The following is a 16795-nucleotide window of genomic DNA, read 5'->3' as shown; positions in this document are numbered from 1 at the left end:
TCAGACCATATAAATTTAGGAGATCTACCAACATCTCTTTCTTGCTCCATCATATACAAAATTTATATTGAAGTCACCACATACAACTAAATTTTGGTACTTCCTACAAAGTGAATCAAGAATCCCCTCTAGCTTCAGCAGAAATGCTCTGAAGACAGAGTTAGGGGACCTATAAATAACAACAATTAGAAGTTTAGTTTCACTAAATTCAACTACCCCTGCACAACATTCAAATATCTGTTCAGTGCAGTGCCATGATACGTCTACAGACTCAAATGGAATACTGTTTCTTACGTACATAGGCACTCCCCCACCCCGCAAGGATCTCCTTGACAAACAGCCAGCTAATCTGCATCCTGGTAAAGGAAGCCCCTGAATTGGAAAATTATTTAAGTGTTGCCCCGACATATCAATAATTTCAGAGTCAATATCTATAAGTGGTTCACTAGCTTTATCTCTAATACCTCTAATATCTTGATGAAATACGCTAATTCCTTCTCTACTTGGAAACATGACATCCTTTGAAGGTGAGCTCTTAGTTAGAGGGACTTCCTTTAAACAGTTATACCTTCATACTCTGCCAATTTCATCATGTGGCAAGATAAAATGGTTAATCCCTTAATTCTCATCCCCCCACCCCCATACATGAAGTCATGTCTGCACCCAGGCAAACACATCCTGAGAAATTTGTGTTTATGATGTATGCACAATAATAACATAAATTTTGAACACATTTTTCCCACTTTATTAATGCCCAACATTCCTGCATCTGACATGGGCCATACCATTCCATTTTAATAACTCTTTTTACTACAGTATTTCTGTTGGAAGGGGCTCATCCACTGTCATGTCACTAAATTTTTCTATTTTGGTGAAACTTGTCATGGTGTAAGTACACAATTTGAGGTAAAATTACAGTAGTGCAAGTTCTGCCACTGCTAAGCAATGAAACCATCTTGTTTCTTTTTTTCATACCATTTATGGTGCAAAAAACCAGGATAACAAAACAAGTAGGCTGCCTTAAAATAAGTCTTCAGTTTGCAAATACATCGTACTAACCTTGAAATTTTCAACTGTTTTCTCACAGGTGCAGCACTTCCAGTTTTTTGAATTATCCTTCCATTCTGCAACTTTACGTAGTGTTGGACTGTTAAGTTCTTCACATATCTGAAACATTAAATTATACAATCTCTGATGCTATGCTGTCAATATTTTGAAATGTGAAACTAATTTGTGACTTAGTATTACAGCATCTATGAAAATATGAATCTGATATAGTTACAAAATAAACTCTGAATCAAATTATTGTTGCCAAAAACAACTCCTGCATTGCAATCAACAAAGTCTTTGTTTTCATAAAAATGCTTTTCAAGCACCAACCCTCCCAGAAATGTGTAATCAGCTCATTGCTCGTACACTTTCAACATGTATTGTGTTTCCCCGATTTCCCTCCTACTTTTTTCATATGCATTCTTCTTGTCTAGTATTTTAGTTTGATATGGAAAATTGTGTCAATAATGATTAACATTTCTTTGGTTTTAATACCTTTAACAATTTAACTGCAAGTTTGATTAAAACAGCACAGAAGAAAGAACACTCACGTATTCACGTACACACAACAAATGAATTTTCTACATTAAAAATACATAATTGAATAAAGTACTACTAAAAGGTTTAAATGGCATAACTATTCACCCAGGAAACTTTGTCATCTGAATATGACTCTACATCCAAGAAAACATTCTGTGTGCTCCCTACCAAAAAGTCCTCAATCCAGTCACAAATTTCACTTGATACCCCATATGCTCATTCTTTTGACAATAAGCATAGATGTGGCACTGAGATGAATGATTTCTGGGAATCAAGAAACACTTCATCTACCTGATTGTCTTGATCCAATGCTTTCAGTATGTCATGTAAGAAAAGTGCAAGTTGTTTTCACATGATCAGTGTTTTTGAAATCCATGCTGGTTGGCATTGAGGAGGTCATTCTGTTCAAGATACCTCATTATGTTTGAGCTCAGAGTATGTTCTAAAATTCTGCAACAAATAGATGATAAGGATATGGGACAGTAGTTTTGCAGATCAGTTCTAATACCCTTCTTGTAGATGGATGTGACCTCCTTCCAAGAACTGCTCTGGCAGTCACTGGAATGACACAAGAATGACCTCTGAGCCCAAACAACAGCCATCACTTGTTTCAAATTGCACCACAATCTGCAGTTGGTTGCACTCTGTTCCCCCGATGATTGCTGGAATAGCCTCTACAACATGTTGAATGAGACCCCTAGGCATACACACTGAGTGCACCTTGTGTCCTTCCCTGTCCCTTGCTGCCATTTCCCTAACGGGTCCCATCACTCGCCGTCCATTTGAACTGCAGACGATTAACAGACTCCTACCCTTTTGCATTTTCCTTCTCCTGACACCAGACGAAACAGGTTTCCCCAAAACAAGTGAAGTGAATACCACTCACCGAGTTTCAGAAAAAGATGGCAGCTCAAACTTGTTGGTTAGGAGGATCCGTACAAAACCCTGAGTCCTCCCTGGTCCCCATCCATCCTGTACAGGACATCTAGATTACCATTGACAAGCCACTCACAGTCAAGTAGAAGAGTAGTAATAGATCCTGTACTTTCTGCCAAGGATACAAGATCCACAGGCGAGAATAGTACTTGAGGCACCTCTGATACAGGTATCACAGTTACACAACTCTCAGGATCTCTTCCGACAACCACCTCGCAGCAGCTGCCAATCCTTCGACAGTAGCCAGAGAGCAATTTCCAGCTGCTTATGAACATCAAACAACTCATCCCATGTTTGAGAACGTCATTCACTGTGGGGCTGCATTGTGGCTGATACAATGTATTACAAGGCAGTGAACAAATAACTTCAAATTAAGCCCACTTATTATCTTTTCTCTGCTGAGCTAAAAGGTTGCTAATTACTTTTAAGAATTGGGGCAAATACACAAAACAAGATTTCTGTTAAGGCAACACAAAAACCTGTGGTAAAAATTACTAGTGTCCTAATATGTTTTGATGTTAATTATAGTGTAGGTTTTAGCAAACTCGAAAACAGAGTTAATTTACAATAAATACAGATAATGTATAGGGCTACACCTCTTTAAGGGAAAACTAGATGTAACACAATATGTCAGTCAGAAAATCTGCTACAGTAACTAAATCACAAATGCTGATTTACTACAAATTACTTGTAAATTATGCAAAGGACAATGGTAACTTCCGAAAAGTCTCAAACATGCTTTTTTTTTATTTTCGTTGATATACAATGAAATTCAGGGGTGATGTATTCTTTGGCTGAACTGTGGATCACAAATCCTGATTTGCTACGAAATGAATTACATATCCAAAACACTTGCACCAGTAACTTACAAAAATATAGTTTTTTTAAGTGTCCAAAAATTCTCAAAATAACCTATTTCTCACATAATTGCACAATGTAATTGGAGAACAATTATTTTGAATGAGGATAAGTCTACTGTTCCCAAAAACTTTAGAAGAGCACAATTAAGTTTAAGCCTACAATTGATAACAACAGTATTAGTTTATCACATCACTTGCGAATGTCTGAAATTTCACAACAGAACACAATACAAATGGGTATTGATACAATCAATAAAAGATTATGTAGAAGTGATGCAAACAGTAAAATACATGAATCTAGATCTTTAAATTTGCACACGATCTTGTACACGCGGACTAACACAAAGGAAAATTCTGAAGTCTGCTTTTATATATAAATAAGTGTGCTTAATGCACGGATTTTTTACTTAGCTGATTCTGTGCACACTTCTACACCGGTGTGCTGGAGAAGAATACTGCAGCACAAGTTTATCTCGATCAAAACTGCTAAAATGTACAGTATCAACAAAGCACATTTTCTGCCTGTTGCAGCTAATAATGCTTGCACAGTTCAGCATATTGAAGCATTGATGCACAACTCAGAGCAATAAAAACAGATAAAACAGCTGTACTTTTTTTGGTGATGCACTTATGAAGTCCTGAGTGAGTGATAACACTGTTATGCCAGAGCACAAATCTTTGAAAGAATTTGCAAGTGTATTCCTACATGTGGGCACTGAATTCTCATTGAATCATTTTCCAATCATGTAGGAGAGAGTTGGCAGTTTTTGAGTGCGAAATGCTCGGAAGGCAGAAACCTTAGATCGTGGAGCCAGCAGCCAGCCTGAAATAATGTTCAATGAATGAAGGGGACTCTTCTGCTGTTTTGTGTTTCTGGGTATTATAAAAAAAAATTGCTGCTAGCCAGCTGGAGGTGGAGAAGTGTATACATTTAAGTCCAATTGTTGGATCAAGGAATCTTCTTGGAAGTTGTTACAAAACTACAGAGCTTTAATAATTGATTTTGGAGCCACAAGAAGTTTAAATCTGTCTTGATTTAATACTATTATCAGTGCAGAGGTTTAATCCAAGTTCATCAATAAATGTTTCTGAGTGAGCAATACCTCAGTTCAAAATGGTTCAAATGGCTCTGAGCACTATGGGACTTAACATTTGAGCTCATCAGTCCCCTAGAACTTAGAATTACTTAAACCTAACTAACCTAAGGACATCACACACATCCATGCCTGAGGCAGGATTCGAACTTGCAACCATAGTGGTTGCGCGGTTTCAGAGTGAAGTGCCTAGAACCGCTCGGCCACACCAACCGGCCAACACCTCGGGAACTGGAATGAATTTTGACTCTGTGGCAGCGTGTGTGCTGATTTGAAACTTCTTGGCAGGTAGAGCACGAGGTATTGGCGGAAGTTAAGCTGTGATGGCAGGGCATGAGTTGGATAGCTCAGTCAATAGAGCACTTGCCTACCATAGGCAAAGGTCCAGGTTCAAGTCCCAGTCCAGCACACACTTCTGATGTGCAAGGATGTTTCAATATGTCAGGTACTGTATCTTGGGCACTGCACATCACAGAGTATGTGCATCCTGTCTGCATTTGCAAGTGGGACTTCACATGATGCCACGGAAGCTCCAAGGATGATTGAAAGAACTGTTTCATGTATTTTGTTATTTTCATCAGAACCTAGATGAGGACCTCATGGGTATGAAGAAAGAGTAGTTGTCACCATCTCATTTGGTGATTATGAACAAAACATGTAATATAAAAATAGGTCTTGTTCTTAAGTTTCTGAGAAAACTAATGAAAAAAATGGTCAATAGGACAAATGTAGATGTTAGTGGATAAAACATTATGATTTAATGGTTCGTTTAATTTGTACCCATTTTGCAACTCTAATAGACAGTTGCTGTGTTGCTGATCTGAGCTCATTTTATGGTCCTTTGCTTGAAGTCTGGAATTACCTTTGCAGAACATGTAGACAAAGGTCATGGCACCACATTCTGCGTGTGTGAAGACCTGTGATAGTTTCACTACAATGACCTGTACTGTTTTGACTGTACACGTAACAACACTGTAGTACACTAGTGCAACTACTGTAATACTGAGTTGTGATGTAAACAACATGTATACTTGCAGGACTCATTGCTCCACCATGGACAAATAAGTGCGCATTGAAATGATTAGTAAAGACAACATTACATAGCCTAATGTTGCTCTGGTTGCATTCGCATCTGAGTGCTGGTGAAGGACATGTGACTGACATGTATGATTTCCAAACAGCTGTTTGTTAGACACGGTTAAGAAAAGGGGCAACACATGGAGCTCAAACAGTGTTAACACATACATCCACATATTGCAGCTCTTAAACTATTGCAATTATCTACAGAATGAAGAAGTTGTTGTTTTTTACTCATTAGTTACAATGTCATGTATTAGCTACCAATTAACAATTGTTAAGAAAGTTGTATTTGTAATTATCCTACACTCTACTTCCATTGCCTTGCTCCTCTCAAGAAAACATTAAAAATATACCCAAATGTAATAGTATAAAAACATTATCTCCAAGTACAAAAATATACACTTGTCCTTAGACTGAAGCATAAAGGATGGGCACTGACAGGGAAGAAATGAGAGTTATCTTTTATACTCTCAACAACTATATATTCACATCAATATAGTTACACATGACACTGAAAAAGATGGTGTATAAAATACATACCTTTTTTAAAGTAAAACTGTCCATAACTTCCTGAATAGCTATCACAGAAAACCTGAAACCAAAAGTACTATTAAAGTAAACTGACAAATGTATGTTTAAATCTGTTATGCATTGCCAACACTGTCAAATGTTGGCTCTCTTAAGATAGCAATGTTATCAACCAAAAGCATTACTTACACTTTGCTTTAAAGGATACATATATGAGAATAATAAAATAACTGATAACCCAGAGGCACTGAGCTGATAAACTAACTACAGCAAAAACAAACTACAGGCAGCAAGGGGGGGGGGGGGGTGTCTAAGGTTCGGAGTGACATAATGGAAGGTCACAGAAAGTAAATATACTTAGTTATTATTCCATGTAATAATTACAATCATTTGAACGGATGACAACTCCCCCCCCCCCCCCACTCCCCCGCCTCCCAAATCATTTTCCCTGTCAGAAGACTCCACACCCGAAAGAGGAAGTAGGGGAGGGGTGACAATACAGGCAGAGAGGCAAAGAGAGAGAGAGAGAGAGAGAGAGAGAGAGAGAGAGAGAGAGAGAGAGTGTTCAGCATTTCTGGCATGTTGATTCACCACTCCATATCCCTTTAAAAGTTAGTGAAGGTCTGGCCTCTCAATTATTATTCACACTCTTCAGTTTCTGCAGAAGGTGTGACAACACCACTTCTCGGCACAGTCAGTGTGGTGCTTCAGGCTGACTACCAGGCCATGTAGGGCTGAAAATTGGCTTGAATACCAACCTCCATCACAGAACTGGAGAGAGCACTGGAGAACCCTGCAGTGAACTAGCTACCAAAGAAGGCAACACTGACACTGCTGGCTCTGATAGAAGGGTGGAAGGACACGAAGGATATGGCAATGACGCTTCATCCAATGGCAGTGGGGATGAGGCCATGTTCGTTGACAAAGAGGGAGAGGAGGCAGAAGGTAAGAGAGGTGGGTTGAAATCCAGCGGGTTGAAATCCATAGACTCAATCACAGCAGGTGGAGGTGTTAGTTTCACCGGGCCAAAATGGGGCAGGTGATGGTAGGAAGTTGGAGGGCACGGAGGGGATGGCAACAGTGAGGCATGATGCTGCACGTGGAAGCCTCGTCTGGGAACAACGTTGCATTCAACACTGTCACTCAGCTGACTGGAACGCTGCAATGCCGACACTCTCCCAGCGCATGGGCACAACTGGTTGGTATGATGAGTCGTGCTGCTCTCCACAGACATCCATTACGAACAACTGCCAGCCATTGTGGCCCACCACAACATCCGGCAGCCATCCCAGCCACCAGCCAAAGGATCAGGCCCAAACGGCAGCCTCAGCAGGGAAATGCAATGGGCCAAGGAGGTCTGTGGCATGTGACTTAGGATGCAATAAATCAAGAAGACGCTGTACCTGGCTCTCGTGCTGGATTGCACATGTTGACCAGCCAGAAAACTTGACAATGCATCAACACAGGAAGGGGTAGAAATGGACTACTTCATCTGGGTCTTGAATGTAAGCTTAAAGCACTCCACCTCCAAGTTAGAAGCCGAGAGAAATGGAGTGGTACTCGGATGCTGAATACCACTGCAGATGCAATAGTGTTCAAACCCTTACAACAAAAATTGCCTACTGTTATCAGACAGTAGAATGCAAAGGGATACCTCAATGGAAAAAGTAACTGAGCATGCACAAATGGTGGTAGACAATGACATGGATGACAGCTCGTCTATGCATGCGAAATTTGACAACGTATCTACAACTAACCACCGCATGCTGCCCAAAAAGGGCCCCATGCAGTTTACATACCAAGTATGCTCTGGGTCTACCCAAGGAGAGAACTGGCACAGTGGTATGGCCCAGTTCTGTGCACAAGCCCCTCAAGTTCACACCAGATGTTTGACATCACAAGTCTTTGTCCAAGTTATACCCCAGTGTGACACATGCAGCAACTGGAGAATGCAAGGATGCAGGGGACAACCACTCAACTGCATTGCTCCTCAGTGGCAATCATGAGGACCCCAAAGATAATGCTGAGTCAAGCACAAAGGAGAAAAAAGTATGCCTGCACTGGATACGCAAACAATGAGACATGATCCAGGCTACTCATCTGGACCACTGAAGCCATTTTCTGGAAAAGTGCATCAACCACCATGGCAGTTGTGACCTCTCATGCTGTCAACAGAAAATCTGACAGGGTTTGCTGCAAGCCATCATCCAAGGTAAACACAAGAGCCTCTTGCTGGTCGAACTCCAGCACATCAGTATAAGCATGGTGGGTGGTGGAGCACTAATGAATGTTATAAGAATAGTTGCTGAGAGAGAGGGCCTACTGCTGCAACTAGTGGATAGTCCTATCTGGGAACTCAGAATGAGGACCAAATAAGGAAACCAATAGCTTGTGGTCAGTGATGAGGAGGCACCTCACCTCATACAGGAAAGTGTGGAGCTTTTTGGCCCCAAAAATAACAGCTAGTGCCTCCTTTTCCACTGTGAATAGTTCCATTGCACAGCACAAAGTGTCTTCGAAGTGTAAGCATGGGCTATTTGGAGCCATCCAGGTTCCGATGAGACAGGATGGCACCAATGCCATACTAGTATGCATCACAGGACAGGGTTAAAGGTGTACTGAGCCTAAGAGAATCCAGGCAAAGGGCACAGTAAAAACACTGCTTGAGAGACTGGAAAGCCCACTGGCAGTCCACAAGCCACACAAACTCAATGTCCTTCTGGCAGAGACGATTAAGAGGCTGGCAGACGTGCATAGCATGGGGAATAAACTAAGCATAATGTCAAATCTTATGCAAAAAAAGACTGGGTCTCCTTTAGATTCGTGGGCACTTGTAGGTTGACAATGGCCTCAACGGGAACAAGGCCTTTTTTTACTAAGCACATGACCCAAAAATGCACCTATGGAGAGAACTTGCAATTAAGGCCATTCAGTAGAAACCGCTAGAAAACTGCCTCAAGATAAGCATCACTCAAGTCGATGCGGGGAAAAACATTGCTCCCTCCTCCCTCCCACTCCACCCCAACAACTTTGCCAACAACTCCGCCTGCCACAGAATGCAATACAAATTCACGACAGATTGTGCACTGGCCATCTGTTCAAAATCGACACAGAGGCACACGGCACCTTAGGGTTTCTGAATTACCAGCAAAGGAGTTTCCTACTGACTCACTGAAATTGGAGAAACCACCCTGATCCTGCCAACACTGCAACTCAGCTTTTACCTTGTAGCACATGGCAAAGGGAATGTGGTGGGGTAAAAAATTTTGGGACCACCAGTGGCTTATGAGAAACTTGCTTCAAAATTTTCTGCCCAGCCCAAGGTACTCTCAAACAGTGGGCTATAGGATTGCAGTAAGGAGTCCAAATCATGAAAAGGAACAAACTGAGATAGTAAATGCACTTGTTCGAGATCTGAAAGCTGGAAACAGGAAAGGTATTGAGCCCAAAGATATTTTGCACCAGTGATAAATTGACCACTAACAATGTTAAGTTGCTGTTCAACATTCTTGTAATGCGCAGAGGTAGAGAATTGCCCTCTGAATGGAATGCACTGTTTACTGTAAGACACAACCTGATGGAGCAGTCATTGCAGCATCGGATACCCCAAGATACTGTATGTATCCCAATTAATGAGGCTGATTCATGCTTCCACTGACTAATGTGGCTTCCACACATGGGGAGTCACAGCAATGTGACAAATGACAGTCAGGGCAGGACCACTGGCTCACCCAACGAGTGTGAAGGGAATGACATTGAGGACTCGAAAAATGCTGCCAATAGGAATTACGATGCTGCAACTAGTGTGAACATGTCTTGCTCACTGCAGGTGAGGTCAGGCTGCGATGCAACACCTTGGCACTGATGTCATAAATGGTGGTAACACAAGTTGACTTCGCTAGAGGTTTGGCTGCCTGGGGTATCCATCCCATGGTGCATCAAGTGCTGTTTATCACACACACCCAGCTGAGCCACCTGCCAGTTATCAAAAAGGGCATCCCTTCCCACTACCGTAACCTCTTGTGACTCTGAATTTTGGGCAATGTTGGCTAAAGAAGGATCGGACAAGGTCAATGCCCTAATCTGAATATCGTAATCAGGAATTGACCCATCACTTCATGAATTGGCAAGTCAGCATAAGAGGTGGCTCACCGGACACTCACTCAAGACGACACTTGTGTGATAGGCCATGCAAATCTGTGATCCAGGCCACGTATGACTGCCCAGAGTGATTGCGATGCTTGTTAAAATGCAACCATGCTACTGCCATCACATGGGTTTGAGGATCGAAATACTGTGTGAACAACTGACGAAACTAGTCAAAGGAGAGCTTCTCGGGCTCAGTTGAGGGCTTTAAATTTTGTAAAACTTCATGTAAACCCACACTGCTGGTCAACAACACGGTGGCCATATCAACCAGATCAACAATATGCCTTACCAGACAGTGCAGCGAGAACCAGCACGGATAATTATCCCACTTTCTGGAGACTTATGGAAACTGGGCAAATGGCACAGAGTGTGGAGAAGAAAATTGACTCCCCGGGGAGACAAGGGTGTGGATTAAGTTCATATTCTAGGTTACCAGCACATGCAGCTGCTCCTGTTGGTGTTACTGCTGCAACTACTACTGGTTCTCCTGTACGCACCATTGTTCCTGTCAGCTTTGCTGAAATGCCAGGTCCATGGTTGGCCAAAGTGAACACCATGGAAAAAAAAAAGAGGGGCAGCACACATGTAAGAATGTCCTTTGTTATCACTTTACTATCTGCAGAAAGTGTGAGAATGCTGCTACTCAACACGGTTGGCATGGTACTTTATGCTGATGGTGGCTTGGCAACAAACAGGGAACAGAACCCCCGTGAATGGGACTAACCTGCCATGCAAATTGAAGTAAGGGCTGTCATGGGAGTCTAATGACCATGCACAATGACAACTCTCGACACGAGCTCTAGACTACGTCCGCAGCAGTCTAACTCTGCAGGAACACTGCCTGTTCTGTTCACTGCTGCTCGTAAGTAAACACTTCAGAGGGTCTGCCCCATATGACGTGACATGTGTGCCCTCCATGGAAGATTCCTGAACTACTCTGCTGTTCTACCAGTGCCAATTGATCTGCCTCCATTGGGAGGTCTGCTGTGGGGATACTAAAGACTTCTTTCAGGTTTTTCTGTTACCACATTACTATGATAAAAAAAATGAAATTATACAGAAGAAGATGGCAACGAGGAGGCAAAAAGAGTAATCATGGAAAGGGAAACAACCTGTCATTTGAAGACAAAGTACTGCATAAAAAAGTAAAGCACAGTCAATTTTTGGCTTAAAGCCCATAACTGCATTTTTCCCCCTCTGAACACTAAGATTCCTAAAACCCTCATCAGACTCATTCTTCATTGATGACATCTTCATGGTCTGGGACTGAGGATGAGGACACCCTATCCACATTCTTCCAGAACTTCAACACCTTCTCCTCCATTTGCTTCACCGGGTCCTACCTAACCCAACAAGCCACCTTCCTTGATGTTGATGTCCACCTCAAAAGATGGCTACATCAGCACCTCCACACACATCAAACCTACCAACCAAACTATACCTCCACTTCAACAGCTGCCACCCATTCCAAACCAAGAAGTCCCTTCCATACAGCCTAGTCACCCATCGCTGTCACATCTATAGTGACGAGCAGTCACTCTCGAAATACACTGAGGATCTCACTCAGGCCTTCACAGACTGTAATTACCCTCCCAACCTTTTACAAAACCAGATCTTCTGTGCCTTATCTTTCCAGCCACCCACCACCTCCCAAAGTTCCACCGTCCAGCCACAGAGGTGCATTCCCTTCGTGACTCAATACCCACCCAGTACTGGAGCAAATGAATCACATCCTCCACCAGGGTTTCAACTACCTCTCTCTGTGTCCTGAAATGAGGAATGTCTTACCCAGTACCCTTCCCTCCTCTCCCACAGTGGTATTCCACTGCCTACTGGACATACACAGTATTCTTAATATCCTTGTCCATCACTACTCTACCCCTGCTTCCAACGCCCTTGCCTCATGGCTCATATCCCTGTCATATCATCCCACCACCATCTACTCTACTCCAGTCTAGTCACAAGCATCACCTACTCTCAACAAAGGCAGCGCTAACTGTGAAACCAGTCATGTGATCTACAAGCTAAGCTGCAAACACTGTGCTGCACTCTATGTGGACATGACAACTAACAAGTTGGCTCTGTGCATGAATGGCCACCGACAAACTGTGGCCAAGAAATGGCTGGATGACCCCATTGCTGAGAATGCTGCCCAACACGACATTCTTAATCTTAATGACTGCTTCACAGGCTGTGCCATCTGGATCCTTCCCATCAAGACCAGCTTTTCTGAATCACATAGGTGGGAACTCTCCCTGCAATATATCCTAAGTTCCTGTAACCCTTCTTGACTCAACTTTCATTAGCCTGTGTCCTTACCCTCTAGCCCCCCCCCTCCCCCCCCCCCCCCCTCTGTTCCCATTCCAGCACTACACAAGTCCCCTATTCCAACAACACATCCAAAGTCTTTTTACTGCTCTCCTTTTCCGCTAATGCCCCCCCCCCCCCCCCTGCTTAACCTCCCTACTGCACCTAGCTGCCCTACCCTCGCTCTGTTTGCAAGTGGAACAGGAAAGAAAACGACTAGTAGTGGTACATTATACCCCTCGCAATGCACCATAAGTGGCTTGAGGAGTACTTATGTTGTCCACGAGCACCCAGGTGAAGGTAGTATAGGCTACCTGCCAGGTGACCCTATTGTGTGCATTCTGCACATGCATGAGCGACTTAGCGTGTCAGTGGGATCTGCACCTATATCTACATCTACATCAATATTGTGCATATCTCACTTAAGTGCCTGGTACAGCAGGGTTCATCGAGCACCTTAACAATACTTCTCTATTATTCCAGTCTTGAACAGTGTGGGAATACAAAAAAATGAACACCTATATCTTTCCATGAGAGCTCTGATTTTCTTTATTTTGTATGATGATCATTTCTCCCTATGCACATCAGTGTCAACAAAGTATTCTTGTATTCAGAGGAAAAGTTGATGGTAGAAATTACATGAGAAGATCCCACCACAACGAAAAACACCTTTCTTATAATGATGTCTACCCCAAATTCTGTATCATGTAAGTGGCATGCTCACCCCTATTTCGGGATAATACAAAACATGCTGCTCTTCTTTGAACTTTGTCAATGTACTCAATTAGTCCTTGTAAGAATCCCAGATCATGCAGCAGTACTCCAAAAGAGAATGGATAAGCATAGTGCAGGCAGTCTCTTTAGTAGATCTGTTACATTTTCTAAGTTTTCTGCCAATAAAACACAGTCTTCGGTTTGCCTTCCCCAAAACATTTTCTGTGTGTTTTTTCCAATTTAAGTTGTCCATAATTATAATTCCTGGGTGTTCAGTTGAATTTTCAGCCTTTAGGTTTGACTGATTTATCGTGTAAGTGAAGTTTAACATATTCCTTTTAGCACTCATGTGGATGACCTTTCCATTATTTAGGATCAATTGCCAATTTTTTACCATACAGATGCCTCTTCCAAATCATTTTCCAAATTGTTTTGATCTTCTGATGACTTTACCAGATGATAAACGACAGCATCATCTGAAAACAATCTAAGATGGCTGCTCAGATTGTCTCCTAAATCATTTATATAGACAAGGAACAGCAGATGACCTATAACAGTACCTTGGGGATGCCAGAAATCACTTCTGTTTTACTCGGTGACTTTCCATCAATTACTATGAACTGTGACTGCTCTGACAGGAAATGATGAATCCAGTCACATAACAGACGATATTCCATAAGCACACGATTTCACTACAAGCCGCTTGTGTGGTACAGTATCAAAAGCCTTCTGGAAATCTAGAACTACGAAATCTACTTAAAATCCACTGTAAATAGCACTCGACACTTTGTGTGAGTAAAGAGCTAGTTGTGTTTCACAAGAACAATGTTTTCTAGATCCATGTTGACTTTGTGTCAACAGACCACTCTCTCCAAGGTAGTTCATAATGTTTGAATGCAATATGTGTCCCAAAATCCTACTGCATACCGACATTAATGATATGGGCATGTAATTTAGTGGCTTACTCCTACTACATTTCTTGAATATTGGCATGACCTGTGCAACCTTCCAGTCTTTGGTATGGATCTTTGATCGAGCGAGTGGCTGTATATGATAAGTATGGAGCTAGCGCATCAGCATACTCTGAAAGGAACCTAATTGGTATACAGTCTGGACCAGAATAATTACTTTTATTAAGTGATTAAGTTGCTTCACTATTACAAGGATATCTACTTCTAAGTTATTCATGTTGGCAGCTCTTCTTGATTTGAATTCTGGAACATTTACTTCATCTTCTCTGGTAAAGGAATTTTTGGAGGCTGTGTTTAGTAACTCTACCACAACTGTTGTCAATAGCATTTCCATTGCTATCACTCAGAGAAAGTATTGACTGTGTCTTGCCAATAGCATATTTTACATACAATCAGACTCTTTTTGGATATTCTGCCAGGTTTTGAGACGAAGTTTTGTTGAGGGTAACTATTATAAGCATCTCACATTGAAATATGCGCTACATTTTGAGCTTCTGTAAAAGATCACCAATATTGAAGATTTTGTGTTCATTTAAATTTCGCATGCTTTTTTCGTTGCTTTGGCAACCGTGTTCTGCACCGGTTTGTGTACCAAGGTAGCTCCGTCATTTGTTAATTTATCTGTTATAAATCTCTTGATTTCTGTCAACACTATTTATTTGAATCCAGGCCACATCTGGTCTAAACATACACTGTTAATCTGGAAGCAGTGGAGATTGTCTCTCAGGAAGGCATCAAGTGAACTTTTATGTGCTTTTTTTGAATAGGTATATTTTTGATTTATTTTTGGGGGATTTGGGGTTACAATATTTAATCTCACTATGACAACCCTGTGTTCACCAATCCCTGTATCTGTTTTGATGCTCATCATCAGCTCTGGATTATTTGTTGCTAAGAGTCAAGTGTTTTTTTTTTTTGGGGGGGGGGGGGGTTAAGGGCGCTCAACTACTGAGGTCATTAGCGCCCAGTCAGAATTGTTAGAGCACACAGAATCTAGTACAACTTGGGGGGGGGGGAGGGGGGGCGGACCCAGAAAGTTCTTACAAAGAGGCAGATAAAATAAGTAAAAGAGTTAGATGTCTTTGGACAATCCAGTCAAAGTAATGAAACGAAGAACACGAGCAGCTGCTCGAGCGTCATCCACTAAAATATCCTGTAAAGTAGATGGCAGAGACAAGACAACACGAGATTGACTAAAACGGGGACACGACAATAAAACATGGCGCACTGTTAATGCATGACCACAAGGGCACTGCGGGGCTGGGTCACCGGAGAGCAGGTAGCGGTGGCTAAACCGGCAATGCCCAATCCGCAACCTGGTCAGAAGGACCTCTTCTCGCCGAGATGGTCGGGAGGAGGTTGTCCAAGCAGTTGGGAATGGTTTTACTGCCCGGAGCTTGTTTCCTTGAAGTGAGGACCAAGTATCCCACCACAAGGACACAAGCCTCTTACAAACAACCCCACTAACGTCAGATGATGGGACACAATGGGAGGCTGGCCGAGGCAGGAGGACTGCAGCCTTGGCTGCAGCATCAGCAACCTCATTCCCAGGCACTACTACATGGCCGGGAACCCACATAAAGCTGACAGGAGAGCCACCCTCAGCGAAAGAATGGAGGGACTGCTGGATCCGTTGCACCAAGGGATGGACCGGATATGGAGCTCCAAGGCTCTGAAGAGCACTGAGTGAATCAGAGCACAGTACATACAATGAATGGCGGTGGCGGCGGGCATACTGAACGGCCTGATGGAGAGCAAAAAGCTCAGCCGTAAAGCTGGAACATTGGTCGAGGAGCCGGTATTTAAAGGTGACGGCCCCGACGACAAAGGCACAGCCGACACCATCGTCAGTTTTGGAGCCATCAGTGTAAATAAAGGTGTGACTGGTAAGTCGCGCATGAAGTTCGACAAACCGTGAGAAATACACTGCAGCCGGAGTACCCGCCTTCGGGAGCGAGCTGAGGTCGAGATAAACATGAACCGGAGCCTGGAGCCAAGGTGGTGTCGGGCTCTCACCCTCTCTGAAGGTGGTAGGGAGGGCAAAATCCAATTGTCGAAGCAGGCGACGAAAGCGGACTCCAGAGGGCAGCAGGGCAGACACATACAACCCATACTGACGGTCGAGAGAATCGGCGAAGAAGGACTGATAAGAGGGGTGGTCGGGCATTGACAACAGCCGGCAGGCATACCGACAAAGCAGTACGTCGCGCCGGTAGGTCAATGGTAATTCGGCAGCTTCAGCATAAAGACTCTCGACGGGACTAGTGTAGAAAGCTCCGGTCGCAAGACGTAACCCCCTATGGTGGATGGAGTTGAGACGGCGTAAGAGGGATGGCCGAGTAGACGAGGCTCCCATAATCCAGCTTTGATCGGACTATGGACCGATACAAGCGAAGCAGGACAGTGCGATCCACTCCCCAAGATGAACCACTAAGAACTCTGAGGACATTAAGGGAACATGTACAACGAGCAGCCAAATAAGAGACGTGCGGAGACCAACAAAGTTTCCTGTCCAGTGTGAGCCCTAGAAACTTAGTTGTTTCCACGAATGGGAGAAAAACGGGAC

General features: G+C 43.0%; 1 protein-coding gene across 2 annotated transcripts in view; it reads right to left on the bottom strand.

The window, feature by feature from the left end:
* The window catches only part of LOC126161775 (endonuclease/exonuclease/phosphatase family domain-containing protein 1-like), a 124819-nt gene that overhangs the window by 45834 nt on the left and 62190 nt on the right, over positions 1-16795 (bottom strand). For both annotated transcript variants that reach the window (XM_049917844.1, XM_049917845.1), the window contains exons 8-9: positions 6101-6152; positions 1060-1167 (exon numbers count right to left, since the gene is read on the bottom strand). In XM_049917844.1, coding sequence (XP_049773801.1) covers positions 1060-1167; positions 6101-6152 — 160 coding nt within the window. The remainder of the gene's footprint in view (positions 1-1059; positions 1168-6100; positions 6153-16795) is intronic.

The sequence above is a fragment of the Schistocerca cancellata genome, chromosome 2 (genome assembly GCF_023864275.1).
Source record: "Schistocerca cancellata isolate TAMUIC-IGC-003103 chromosome 2, iqSchCanc2.1, whole genome shotgun sequence".
NCBI classification, from domain to species: Eukaryota; Metazoa; Arthropoda; class Insecta; order Orthoptera; family Acrididae; genus Schistocerca; species Schistocerca cancellata.
Note: the sequence above shows the minus strand (reverse complement) of the source record. Positions and strands in the feature narration are given on the sequence as shown.